The 11237-nt window shown below is 55.8% G+C and overlaps 8 protein-coding genes across 8 annotated transcripts; 5 read left to right on the top strand and 3 right to left on the bottom strand.

Moving 5' to 3' along the window:
* Positions 1-1245: 1245 nt before the first annotated feature.
* BU25DRAFT_250465 (uncharacterized protein) lies at positions 1246-3424 on the bottom strand. Its single transcript, XM_033701616.1, has 3 exons — positions 3186-3424; positions 2943-3065; positions 1246-2792 (listed from the first exon to the last, which is right to left on the bottom strand). The coding sequence occupies exons 1-3, from the start codon at positions 3204-3206 to the stop codon at positions 1434-1436; spliced, it is 1503 nt and encodes a 500-aa protein (XP_033565072.1). The 5' UTR covers positions 3207-3424; the 3' UTR covers positions 1246-1433.
* A 701-nt stretch (positions 3425-4125) lies between these two features.
* Positions 4126-4812, bottom strand: BU25DRAFT_250779 (uncharacterized protein). Its single transcript, XM_033701620.1, has 2 exons — positions 4666-4812; positions 4126-4604 (listed from the first exon to the last, which is right to left on the bottom strand). Exons 1-2 carry the CDS (start codon positions 4676-4678, stop codon positions 4273-4275), a joined length of 345 nt encoding a protein of 114 aa, XP_033565071.1. The 5' UTR covers positions 4679-4812; the 3' UTR covers positions 4126-4272.
* Positions 4725-5756, top strand: BU25DRAFT_250474 (uncharacterized protein). The gene is made up of 3 exons (XM_033701617.1): positions 4725-5394; positions 5444-5476; positions 5525-5756. The coding sequence occupies exons 1-3, from the start codon at positions 4948-4950 to the stop codon at positions 5576-5578; spliced, it is 534 nt and encodes a 177-aa protein (XP_033565070.1). The 5' UTR covers positions 4725-4947; the 3' UTR covers positions 5579-5756.
* BU25DRAFT_408152 (branched-chain amino acid aminotransferase II) lies at positions 5296-6768 on the top strand. Its single transcript, XM_033705737.1, has 3 exons — positions 5296-5394; positions 5444-6400; positions 6453-6768. Exons 2-3 carry the CDS (start codon positions 5732-5734, stop codon positions 6741-6743), a joined length of 960 nt encoding a protein of 319 aa, XP_033565069.1. The 5' UTR covers positions 5296-5394; positions 5444-5731; the 3' UTR covers positions 6744-6768.
* A 405-nt stretch (positions 6769-7173) lies between these two features.
* Positions 7174-7514, top strand: BU25DRAFT_408151 (uncharacterized protein). The gene is made up of 3 exons (XM_033705736.1): positions 7174-7266; positions 7315-7444; positions 7495-7514. The coding sequence occupies exons 1-2, from the start codon at positions 7179-7181 to the stop codon at positions 7392-7394; spliced, it is 168 nt and encodes a 55-aa protein (XP_033565068.1). The 5' UTR covers positions 7174-7178; the 3' UTR covers positions 7395-7444; positions 7495-7514.
* BU25DRAFT_429269 (cysteine proteinase) lies at positions 7397-8260 on the top strand (the record flags this gene model as incomplete). Its single annotated transcript, XM_033708543.1, has 4 exons — positions 7397-7444; positions 7495-7514; positions 7561-8112; positions 8170-8260. 4 exons carry the CDS (start codon positions 7397-7399, stop codon positions 8258-8260), a joined length of 711 nt encoding a protein of 236 aa, XP_033565067.1.
* Positions 8261-8814: 554 nt separating this feature from the next.
* On the top strand, positions 8815-9754 carry BU25DRAFT_408149 (uncharacterized protein). Its single transcript, XM_033705735.1, has 3 exons — positions 8815-9192; positions 9241-9322; positions 9376-9754. The coding sequence occupies exons 1-3, from the start codon at positions 8892-8894 to the stop codon at positions 9446-9448; spliced, it is 456 nt and encodes a 151-aa protein (XP_033565066.1). The 5' UTR covers positions 8815-8891; the 3' UTR covers positions 9449-9754.
* On the bottom strand, positions 9615-10976 carry BU25DRAFT_362121 (Fe superoxide dismutase-like protein). Its single transcript, XM_033703720.1, has 2 exons — positions 10760-10976; positions 9615-10697 (listed from the first exon to the last, which is right to left on the bottom strand). The coding sequence occupies exons 1-2, from the start codon at positions 10829-10831 to the stop codon at positions 9873-9875; spliced, it is 897 nt and encodes a 298-aa protein (XP_033565065.1). The 5' UTR covers positions 10832-10976; the 3' UTR covers positions 9615-9872.
* Positions 10977-11237: the final 261 nt, after the last annotated feature.

Genomic DNA, 11237 nt, shown 5'->3' with positions numbered 1-11237 from the left:
GCTTCAGCTGGAGGCCACGAGCAAGTGGTCAAACTGCTGCTCGACAAAGACGCCGAGGTCAACGCGCAGGGTGGAAAGTTTGGCAACGCACTCCAGGCGGCTTCAGCTGGAGGCCACGAGCAGGTGGTCAAGATGCTGCTTAAGGCGGGCGCTGATCAACACCAGGTAGAAGGCCTTATGTCAAGGCCTGGGTAGCTCTTTCTATTCGCCCTAGCTGTGAGAGGTGTTCAATAAACATTTTACGTCAGCGCAGATAGGGTATAGGAGAACAACATTGCGCACGCACTCGTTGATGCTCCTAGAAAACCATCACCATGCGCCACATCCATTTTTGTAATCATACAAGGGTAGGCATAACGCTGAATTTATTACGATCGAATACAGCGGCGCATGAGCGTGCTAATGCCGCCTGATGCATGCCAAGACGCATGGGCGCATCCTGTTAGCTCGAGCCTGTCTGCAGGGATCTCATTCTCTGCCCCACAGGGCTCCCGGCATGCATATTCTTACACTTGAGTGATCTGTAGAGCCCGGGAAAACGATCTTCCTTTGTTGCGCTTTCTCCCCAGCCCTCCAAGACCTGAGGAGACTTTCAACACGGCGAGTAGACAGGGAGATATTGCTGAAGGCATGTTTGACGGCGCTGGCAAAACGATCGACAGCATAACCAACACCACGGCAATCCCCGTCGGATACTGGTGTCACGGAGGAGAAATAGCTATGTAACCATGACAGATCAACGGCAGCTCCACAACCTTGCAAATGAGAAGGCGCCGAAGGTCCGAACTGCAAACCCGTCTCTCGATACAGGCTGTCTCTTCACCCAGGGACGCATCGTACGCCCGGTGTTGAAGCGGAAAAGTACTGGGCGCAGTGAGCAGTAGTCCTGGAGGCCTAACCTTGGAGATTGTGAACGGCTGTAAGCGCACCAGGATCCATATCGTGCGTGACTGCTACGAAGAGTAGCACTCGAGCAATGCAAACGATGAAGTTGGAGTACAGGCATGTAAATCATCAATTCACTATCGTACGGGTGCGGGCCCAGCCCAAGGAGCATTAGGGGCACGAAGACTGACCATAAGAAACCATTTTCCAAACGCAAGACATCTCAGGCCATCGGTATGATGAGGATGATGATGAGCGGCCGTGACAGAAAAATGCAGATGGATAAGTATGCCGGTATGAAATATGCAGAGAGGAGACAGTATCCAACGCCCAGAGAGATGTACACATGCACCAAGCCACCCAGACCAGTGTTGACGAGCGTCGGGTATCTACCAGAAGAAAGGAAAGAAATCGGTGATAGGGTAGTGGTCTGTTCAGACACCCTCTACCATGACGTAGTCGTCGGTATCATGCGACTCTTGACTCGGCGACGGCTCGGAGCAGCTGCAATCCCGCATCTGCTGGACGAAGTCAAGAGCTAAGTCTAGTCAGGACGACTCGGGAGCGAAGAAAAGGACGATCTCGCCCCTGTCGTTTCGCTTGAGACGGATGTCCTTCCAGAGCTCCTTCTCTTCATCTGCCTTGTGCAGATCGTCTTCCCGTCGCTCGTGACGCTCGCGGTGATACCTCTTCAGAGCTTTGTTGACGCTTACGCCTCGCCCAGATTCGGGACCTTTGTTGATGAAGGACATGAACAACTCAGCTCGCGTGCTGATGGGTAAAGCAAGCTCGCCGGCTTCGGGGCGTACCACGAGCTGGCCGTTGCCATCCGGGGCTGGCGAGCTTGAGGACGATCGGCTGTACTCAATAGCCTTTGGCTTATGCTCTCGTGGCGCCGGTGACACTGACGAAGAGTACTGGCGGCGACGCCTGATCTGAGGCGATCCGTCCGTCTTCTTCTTAGGTCTGATCTTGACGAGTGCTGTGCTGGCTTTGCGCTCCTTGCGCTCCTTCTCACGACCCCTCTCTTTCTCCTTCTTCTCCTTCTTCTCTTTCTTCTCTCCCTTCTGGCGCTCCCTCTCTTCCTTGATCTCCACCTTCTTCTCCTTCTGCTGCTGGATCTCCCAGTCTCGCTGCGCGCGCATCAGCGCCTTCGAAGTGCCTTGCTTGGCGCGCTTCATGGGGCTCAGTGGGGAGTTGGCGAAGTCTCCGGAATCATCAGGCGAAGGTGGGAACTCGGGTCGGGCGAGCAGCCTGTTGAGTCCGCCGGTGAGGCCAGAGTGAAGCATGGGAGGCGCATCCTCCATCATGGTGTCCTTCTCTTCCTGAGCTCGTACGGCCGACAAGTCGAGCTCGGCAGGTGATCGCTTTCGCTTGCGTTCGCTCTTCTTGGAGCTCGTCTCGACGTCCTTGTCCTTCTTCGACTTCCTGGATTTCGGAGCAGGTGTGGTATATGAATCGAATCGCTCGTTTGAGGGATGGACTGGCTTGTCGCCGTATGCGAAGCCAGTCTGGACGAAAGATGCGTCATCTGGCAGCTGGAAGGACATGACGTCTGCAATTGCAGGCATGGGCGTCTCTGTGTAGGCAGGCGGGGCGCTGTCTTCGATCATGCGGGACTCTGTTCGACGGGCGCTTGGTGTCTCGGAGTTGTCGAGGAAGTCGAAAACATTGACGGACGGCAGAGCAGCTTGCTCGTGGTACCCAAGCGAGTGGGCGGCAGGCGGCGGGGTGGGGGCGCGAGGGGGCGCATCGACGAGCGCAACGGCGTTGTCTGCCTCGGTTGCGCCTTGGACATGGGCATTGCGTGGAGTGAGGGCCTGCGCGTTGTTCCTCTGCTGCTGGCCCTTGGGTTTCTTCTCCTTGTACAGCTTGCCCTGGTACTTCTGGTCTTCGGTTATGCAGGCCTGCAGGGCATCGGTTAGTTATCGTTGTGGTAGGACAAACGCAAACTAAACGCAAATTTTCCGGAGCGCATGATATGCGCGCACAGTGCAGCCACTATTGCGCATACCGCTGGGACGAAAGCAGGCGCGCAGTAGATGGAGTAGGCGTACCGTATGAGTTCTGTAGCTGGTGCCCGGGAAGTGGACCATGCAGTCGAGGCAGGTGTAGGATGCGCCGTAGCACTGGTTCCTGTGCGGGTCCAGCTTCTTTTTGGTGAGGACATCGCCGCAGTTCTAGCGAGTCGCGATCAGCTCCAATGCATCTCCAAGGGGGTGAGGGGGGTGAGGGGGGTGGGGGGGGGCCGTCGCGGAATGCGCGCTGGCATCGAGGGGCACAAATAAGTAAACACTCACTTCGCACGAGAAGGAAACCATAATGAGACGGATCAGACGATAACCGGGGGACAATGATAGTAGCGGTGAACAGCTGGCAGGACAGGAATAGAGGCGCAGAGGTCGGTGAGCGTGAGCGCCAGTATATACACCCCTCCTGTGCCCAGAGAGTTTCAGATGGAGGGCTTCGCAGTATCAACACAAGAAATCATGCGCTCCGCACTAGCTGAAAGTGGGACCGCTGCTAGCATCCTGGCATCCCCGACATGCAGGCCCGAAATAACATCACGCGCCGGCTCCATCAGACGCCTGTGACTGGGCTGCAGACGCAAGCCACGGACGGGAACGTCAAGGCACGTCACAGAACCGGTGGGTAGGCGGGTGTTGGCCTGAAGATCTGCTGCCAGAGCGTGTTTCGCGGGCAACTTGCGACGTGCTGCTGCTCTCGTACCACCACACACTCCGCCGTTCAGTGTTCATGAGAGATGGAGGGATTCAAGCCGTGTTCTCGTACCAAGACAAGCTTCCATCAACAATCTTGATTGCGTTTATCGAATACACGTATGTTTCGCGCTTGCACGCGTCGCTGCTCTGCAGGGCTATTCCTGGGCTGATTGCGCGCGCGTGGGCTCCCATTTGCTCATCTACCACATGTACAATCTTCACTCCGGTACCCTGGTCTGCACCTCCCTACCAGAAAATAGCACCGCACCGTCGGGCTCTTCGAGACCACCTTTGCGCCTACTCAGACACACCTCTGCGAAGTCCGGCTGACATGAACGAATTGCGATCAGCCGGAAGACCGGACGGGTAAATCCTGTGGCCCAGGGTGCTTGATTTGCTCTTGCCTGTTGCATCACCTGCTTCTTGTACAGTGAGACATGTACACCCGGACTTGCTGTGCTAGTAGCTATGGCTCCTTCGCTGACGCCGAGTTACGAACAATCGGCTTGCGCACAGTGCCTTGAAGACCTCCAAGGCTGCCCGCCACAAGGCTCGCAGTGTGAGGCTGTCATCGCCAGCGCGGAGCAGTGGCTTTGACGTGCCGCATAGCATCCAAGATTTTGCAGGTGACGCTTGCTTTTTTCCGTAGTGCGATATGTCCAGATCACGCAGCCTTCGGCTCCTTCTCCTCATCCGCGCAGCCACAGTCGTAGTGACTTGCTATCTCATCGCAGTCGAACTCGGGTTTCTTCAACCTCTTGTTGACAACATTGTGCACGAAGCAGCCCCACTGCGCTGCAGCCTTCTGCGACGATACCTGCGGCGGATATTTCTTGAGGACCTGGCCAAAGTGCTCGGCGCACTCTCCGCATGGGTACAGCCGCTGGAATAGGTGAACATATTGTCGCAGCGCTTCTTTTTCCTCGCCTGTAGGCTTTTCCGGGAATCGAGCGAAGGTCGTGTGCATAAGTTTCCAGGCCGCGCGGCCGAGTTCTGCTCTGTTCATGTTGTGTTAGCCGCATCGTCCTTATGACCATGTCCATAGACCTAAACATACTTGGCTGTCGCATTTCCTAGCTTAGGCGCAATCGCGTGTCCCGTGAGTAGAGCTTGGCTGTCCCCGCTGGAGCGACCCTGCTGATGCCCATCGTGTATTATTGAGGCTGCATTCGGTAGTTGTGCTTTGTAGGGTCCAAGAAAGAGGAATGAGAGCGCGGCGAACACAAGTAGGACGAGGATGGCGAAGCGATTCGAGCGTATCATGGTATGTATGTTATGGCAGCGGAGACGATTGTGGTGTGTAGGAGGGGGTCGCCCCTGAGGTGAAAGAATACTGTGTATGTATACTGTTGTTCGATTACGAGGTTACGAAGCCTGGTGCGTGTCGACATCTCTCACACCACAAACGCCAAGATATCTCCGACAACAGCCCATGTCCGAACCACTTGTGGCGGGACGTCGCCCCTGCAGAATGCACGCAGTGACTTGTGCCGGAGACTTTGTGGCCGCCAGCATGTATAAGAGCAACTATGGCTGGCATGTATCCGTGAATAGCAGCAGCTGTGTCGCTTTTGGTAGACTACTGCGGCTGACTCAGGACCTTGCCGGATATGGCGTCACCGATATCGCAGCTGTGGAGAGCTCACAGAACGTCAAAAGAGCATCCAATATTCGAAAAGGCCGAGAGCTGTCTGGCTATGCCCACGACCTCCCCACACCACAACAACAACCACACATATTACAGCAAACATGTCTGACTTTCCTCCTAAGCCCGTTGATACCATTGGTACGTGGATTGATTGCATTTTCCTGTAATTGGGCTAACAGGTTGACAGACTGGAGCAACGTGGGCTTCAAGATTCGTGAAGGTGAGTTACATTCTGTTATACGTTCGTATTGAAGTCAAGCAAGAGAAGATGCAAATGTACCCATTGTGTCACAAGAGAAAGCGCCCGGAAACTGGCACTTGAACAACCACTCCTTCACGACTCTAGCAGGACACAGCTGCAATTAGTATCTAATGTGTGCCAGTTGCCGGACATGTCGAGTCACACTACTCGCTTGAGACTGGAAAATGGACAGAGCCAACTTTTGTGGAGGACCCGTTCCTGCGAATCCACGGCATGGCACCCGCTCTGAACTACGGCATGCAGTGCTATGAAGGCATGAAGGCCTTCCGCTCGCCAGACGACACCATCAACATCTTCAGGCCGAACATGAACGCCGAGCGTATGCAGCACTCAGCCTCCTACATCTCGGTTCCCGATGTGCCTACAGATCACTACCTCAAGTGCTGCAGCTTGGCGGTAGGAATGAACGCAGCATATGTACCTCCTCATGAGACAGGCGCAGCCATGTACATCCGTCCCCTGCTATTTGGTAGTTCGGCACAATTGGGTCTCAACCCACCTCAAGAGTACACTTTTGTGGTTTACTGCATTCCCACTGGAGTGTACCACGGAACCAACCCTGTCGATGCTCTGATCCTCGAGGACTTTGACCGTGCGGCACCCGAGGGAACTGGCTCGGCGAAGATTGGTGGTAACTACGCTCCAGTGTTGCGACACAGTGAAAAGGCGTACAAGGCAGGGTACGGTATCACTCTGCACTTGGACAGCAAGACTCGAAGTGTCGTTGACGAGTTCTCCACCTCGGCCTTCATCGGTGTCAAGAAGGACGGCGACAAGGTTAAGCTCATTGCATCCGGCAGCAAAAATGTCATCAAGAGTGTCACTGGCGACAGTGTGCTCAAGATCGCTGAGTCGTTCGGCTGGGAGACAGAATCACGAGAGGTATGAAATGAGTTACGTCGAACACGGCCAACAGTCGACTAACGCAGAGCAGATCCCATACGACGAGATCAAAGAGTTCGACGAGGTCCTTGCCGCAGGAACCGCGGCAGCTTTGGTGCCTATCAAGTCGATCACTATGAACTCGAAGAGCGACAAGATCACCTTCCCCGCGGCAGAGAAGGAGCCTGGCCCGGTCTGCGTCAAGCTACTCACCACTCTGCGAGGTCTTCAGCAGGGCAAGATTGAGGACAAGCAGGGCTGGCTGTACAAGGTCGAGAGGCCAGCACAGTTTGGCAAGACTGATGTGAATGGTGGCGCTAAGACGGTTGGCCAACTGCCTTGATAGGTTTCGATGACGAAGCAAACGAAAAGCATGATACATGTCCATAAAATGAGATGAATAGAGAGAATCCGACTTCTAAACAAAGACGACAAAAAACAGTCCCACAACGATGCGCCCAAATTGATTTAGCATCATAATAGACAGTTTGATATATCTACATTTCAGCACCAGCTCACTCTCGTGCATTGTCCAAACGGGCAAGATACATGAATACGTCATTGGACCAAAATCGACGTCGCCCCGCGGCGCCCACGTTCTTCGGCAGTAGTCGAGATGTTTCGCGAGGCAGACACTACCCGCATGACCGCAACGAACCCTGAAAAGCACATTGTCGCACGTCCTATATTCTCAAAAGCTACACACGGCAACCACCAAGCCACGCTATCTTTATTCTAGGGCTCACAAACGCCGCGTCGTAGCGCGCCTGACAGCAACATGCGCGGCGGTCTCAGCCGGCTAATGGACAAGGGCAGACACCACTTCCGACAGACGCTGAGCCCAACTGACGACGCATACCTTTCTTGTGAGCCAGCATGTCAAATGTAGCAGTTGCAATGCTAATGTCAAGCAGACCATGACATAAGGTGTGAGTACGCAACGCCCGCCGACCACGCCATGCGCGCCCGTATGGACCAGGCTGATACGTCGTAGTAATGCGAACGGATGTCGAGAGCATCAAGGATGACTGGCTCACAGACAACGTGGGTATACATCATGGTCTTTCTACCACGGCAGCTAACCCTTCGTGCAGGCTATCGCGTTCTGGCAAGAGTCCGTCTTTCCTACGAAACGTCCTAGCAGGCCTAATTGTGCCTAGATACCTCGAACGCGAAGATCTACAGGCCTTTCCCAAAGCCTCGATCGTTCTCCTCCGCCCCTCAATGAGCTTCATGCTCATGCAATCACCCGATCCGCTCTCTCTCAAAGAGGCCCTGCCCAATTTCAGTACGACCACACACGTCTTCCTCCCCATCAACGACAATGCCGACGTCACAGCCGCAGAAGGCGGGTCGCATTGGTCATTACTGCTCGTCTCCGTCATCGATGGTGTAGCTTTCCACTACGACTCCATGTCCGCTAGCAACGACCGGGAAGCGCGGGGCACAACAATGAAGATGGAACAACTGCTTGGAAAGAGGCTGCGATTCATACCGATGCACGACTCGCCGCAGCAGGAGAACGGCAGCGACTGCGGTGTCTTCGTTTGCGTGTTGATGAAGCATCTGCTGCTTAAGAGATTATTGAGAGCGGACGCAAGCAGGAAGATCAGTATGAGCATGAAGGACGCACACATCAACGCGCGAGATGGGCGCAAGCAGATGCTGAAGGTCATCGAGGAGAGGAAGGAGGAAGGCGAGAGACGGCGATCGTAAGCCACCCGTGTCATGACAACTCGAGAGCAGCAGGCCGGCTAACAGCTGAACAGACGCAGCCACTCGCCATACCGACCGCATTCGGCGCAATCGAAGAGCCCACCTCGCATCGGCGCCGAGCAGGAAGAGGAGACGAAGCATTGATTGCCTAGGACACACATCCTTGGGCATACGCACCCTCGGCGGCAGAGGCGTGATACCAGGCCCCACAGAGAACGCTGTATCGCGATTCCGTCTGTAGCTTCTTTGTTTCTGCAGCTCTTTTATTTAGGCGTTCTCCACACGCTCTCTACCAGTGTTTCGCCTCGATCACCTGGAGAGAATGTTGTGGGAACATGAGTACCACGCAAACATTACGACGCGACTATACGGATCATGCGTTTCATGCATATGATTTCACGCACGACATCTTGACAGAACGAGCATCAGCGCGGAGTAGTAGGGGGATCAAATAGATTCAGGTCTTTCAGCAACAGACATGCCATTTTCCTTGAAAGCAAAGACAGACACAAGACTGTCCTTTGCAGCGTGACGATGAGCTCCAAAGACTGGAGAGCTGTCTCTACAATGTATCATTCTGTTCATGTCAAGCCTACCCAGCTACGACTTCAAGCATCAGGGTCCCATGTCCGTGCCCCTCAGCTCAGATCGGCGAAGGCGTGCTCTCACCAGTGCCGGTCATTTGCTCTCTCACCCATCATCGCCGTTCCTGCATCTTCTGTGTGGCTGAGCCCTCGACCCCACCTAATCCACACAAGTACCCCTCCATCCCACCATGTCCTTCCGAGCTCTCTCATCTTTCACACGCATCTCCGCAACCCACCTCCGCACCCCCATTACATCTACTCCCATCAAACACTTCACTACCACCACACGCAACATGGGTGTCCAGAAGACCATTCTCGTCGAGGGCGACGGCCCGTCCCCCCAGAAGGGCGACACCGTCACCATGCTGTACACGGGCTGGCTCAAGGAGGCTGGCAAGAAGGACAGCAAGGGCAAGCAGTTCGACACGACCGAGAAGCCTGGCCGCGGGCCGTTCAAGACCCCCATCGGTGTTGGCCGCGTCATCAAGGGTGCGCTGACAACTCACCACTAATTGCGCTGTTGGCTAATGAGCACAGGCTGGGACGAGGGCGTTGTCCAGATGAAGCTCGGCGAGAAGGCGAGGCTTGATATCAGCTCTGACTACGCCTACGGCAGCCAGTAAGTCGCCCGTGCTTGTCGCTACTACGCCAGCTCTGTACTGATTCGATCAGGGACGTCGGCGGCGGTCTGATTCCCGCCAACTCGGAGCTCATCTTCGAGGTTGAGCTCAAGAAGATCAACTAGAAAGGACACAGCGATGGACGGGACATTGGACATGGACTAGAAGCTATCGAACTGAGTAGCAGGAACGGCTGAGAGGTTGTTTCGGGGCTTGTTCGTAGGCAGCATGAGTTCAGTCCTGCTGGATGCCGTCGATGCAGACGCTGATTCCAAGCAGTAGCTGTCGTCTAATGAACACCTCTCCCATGATTATTAGCCGTGCCTGTCCTCGTGCAAACCTTGTCCCTCGAGTGTTGGGCTTGACGCGTAGCACGTCCGCTGAGAAAGCCAGGCGCTGCGCATCGATGAATTGATTGTGACACGTGGAAGATCTAATAGTATTCTGACAGCCCTACACCTCTAATGCAAGATGCCGACCTCCTGAGATGCCGACGACCTGAGATGCCGACGTTTTGTACATGTATGCTACAATCCAACCCATCCCCGCTCAAGAGTACGCAAACTGGTTCTGCCTGCCCTTGTCAGGATTGATGGTGACATTCTGCCTGACCAAATCCCAGTCAATCTTCTCCCACCACGCCCTCAGGTACGCGCTCTTGCCCTTGACGCCATAGTCGTGCAACCACGCATGCTCCCACGTGTTCACGCACAGCAGCGGCACAACATCGGTACCGCCCAGCGGCTTCCTTGGCCGGGCAGGCTGCATCGCTGCTGAGCCGAACGTGCCGACGCTGTTCAGCTTCTGGTACGAGTCGGCGTTGTGGGTGTTCAGGTCGTGCGACTGCCGCCTGTAGTGTGCGCCCGAGAGGGGCGAGCCGGCGATGTATGTGGGAAGGATGCGCAGGCCGCCGAACGTTACGTCGTTGGTCTGGACGAGCCAGACGAAGCCGGGGCCGAACATGGACTCGGCGGTTGCGATGAACGTCTCGCGCAGGGTGTCGATGGAGTTGAAGTCCTTCTTGATCTGGACCGCGAGGTCGGACGAGGGCGCCGACTGCACGTCGGGGTTTGTGTTGATGCCGCGGAAGAAGAAGTGGTTGTTGAACGCCATGCTGGCTAGGTTGAAGACGTAGGCTTTTGTGGGATCGCGGGCGAGCTCGATGACGAGCGACTTGATGTCCTGGCCCTCGAGCGGCGTGCCGACTGTTGATGCATTGAGCTCGTCGACTATGTGCTGCTGGTACTTTGTGAACGCGACCGAGAAGCCCCTCTGGGAGAACAGGCCGGGGACGCCGTTCTCGACGAGCAGGTCGTGGCGGTCCAGCGACGGGACCGTGTAGAGGCTGCGGGCGAACGAGGGAGCTTGTCTTGTCTATGGTATTGCTGTCAGCCGGCCGCTCTGGAGGCCTGCATCGCGTCGGGAGGATCGCATACGCTCGCAGCCGAGGCCGCAGCCCGGAAGGCGGAAGCAGCAGGTCGCCTTGCTATGCACCGCAGAATCGCCATGTGGTGTGAGTGATGGGTGCAATGAGCATGGCGACGTCGACGTCGACGTCGCCATGCTAATAATTCTCGCCCGGGGCACACAGAGCGCTAGGATGCATTGCCCAATCACGACGCGCCCCCTCGCCTGGGGACGAACAACTCACGACACGCAGCCGCCTGTGCGCGTTTCACCCACTCGACTGCTCGCGGCCGCAGAGCCACACAAACAGAGTGCGGCCATGCCACTGCCACGCTACTAGTCGGTGTCTGCAGCTTCTGCTGCGTGCCTGTCGTCCACTCGACGCCTCACCGCTCTATTCCGGGCACTCTGGGCCGCGAAACGGCTGGCCACAAGAGAGCGCATTCGTGCCGTGGGGTCGGCAACGTGCGGCTCTCGTGTGTTTCCTGATGTGTGAACATGTCCAGG

This window comes from Macroventuria anomochaeta (genome assembly GCF_010093625.1).
Source record: "Macroventuria anomochaeta strain CBS 525.71 unplaced genomic scaffold BU25scaffold_6, whole genome shotgun sequence".
In the NCBI taxonomy this organism is placed as follows: domain Eukaryota; kingdom Fungi; phylum Ascomycota; class Dothideomycetes; order Pleosporales; family Didymellaceae; genus Macroventuria; species Macroventuria anomochaeta.
This window is presented reverse-complemented; position numbering and strand designations above follow the sequence as displayed.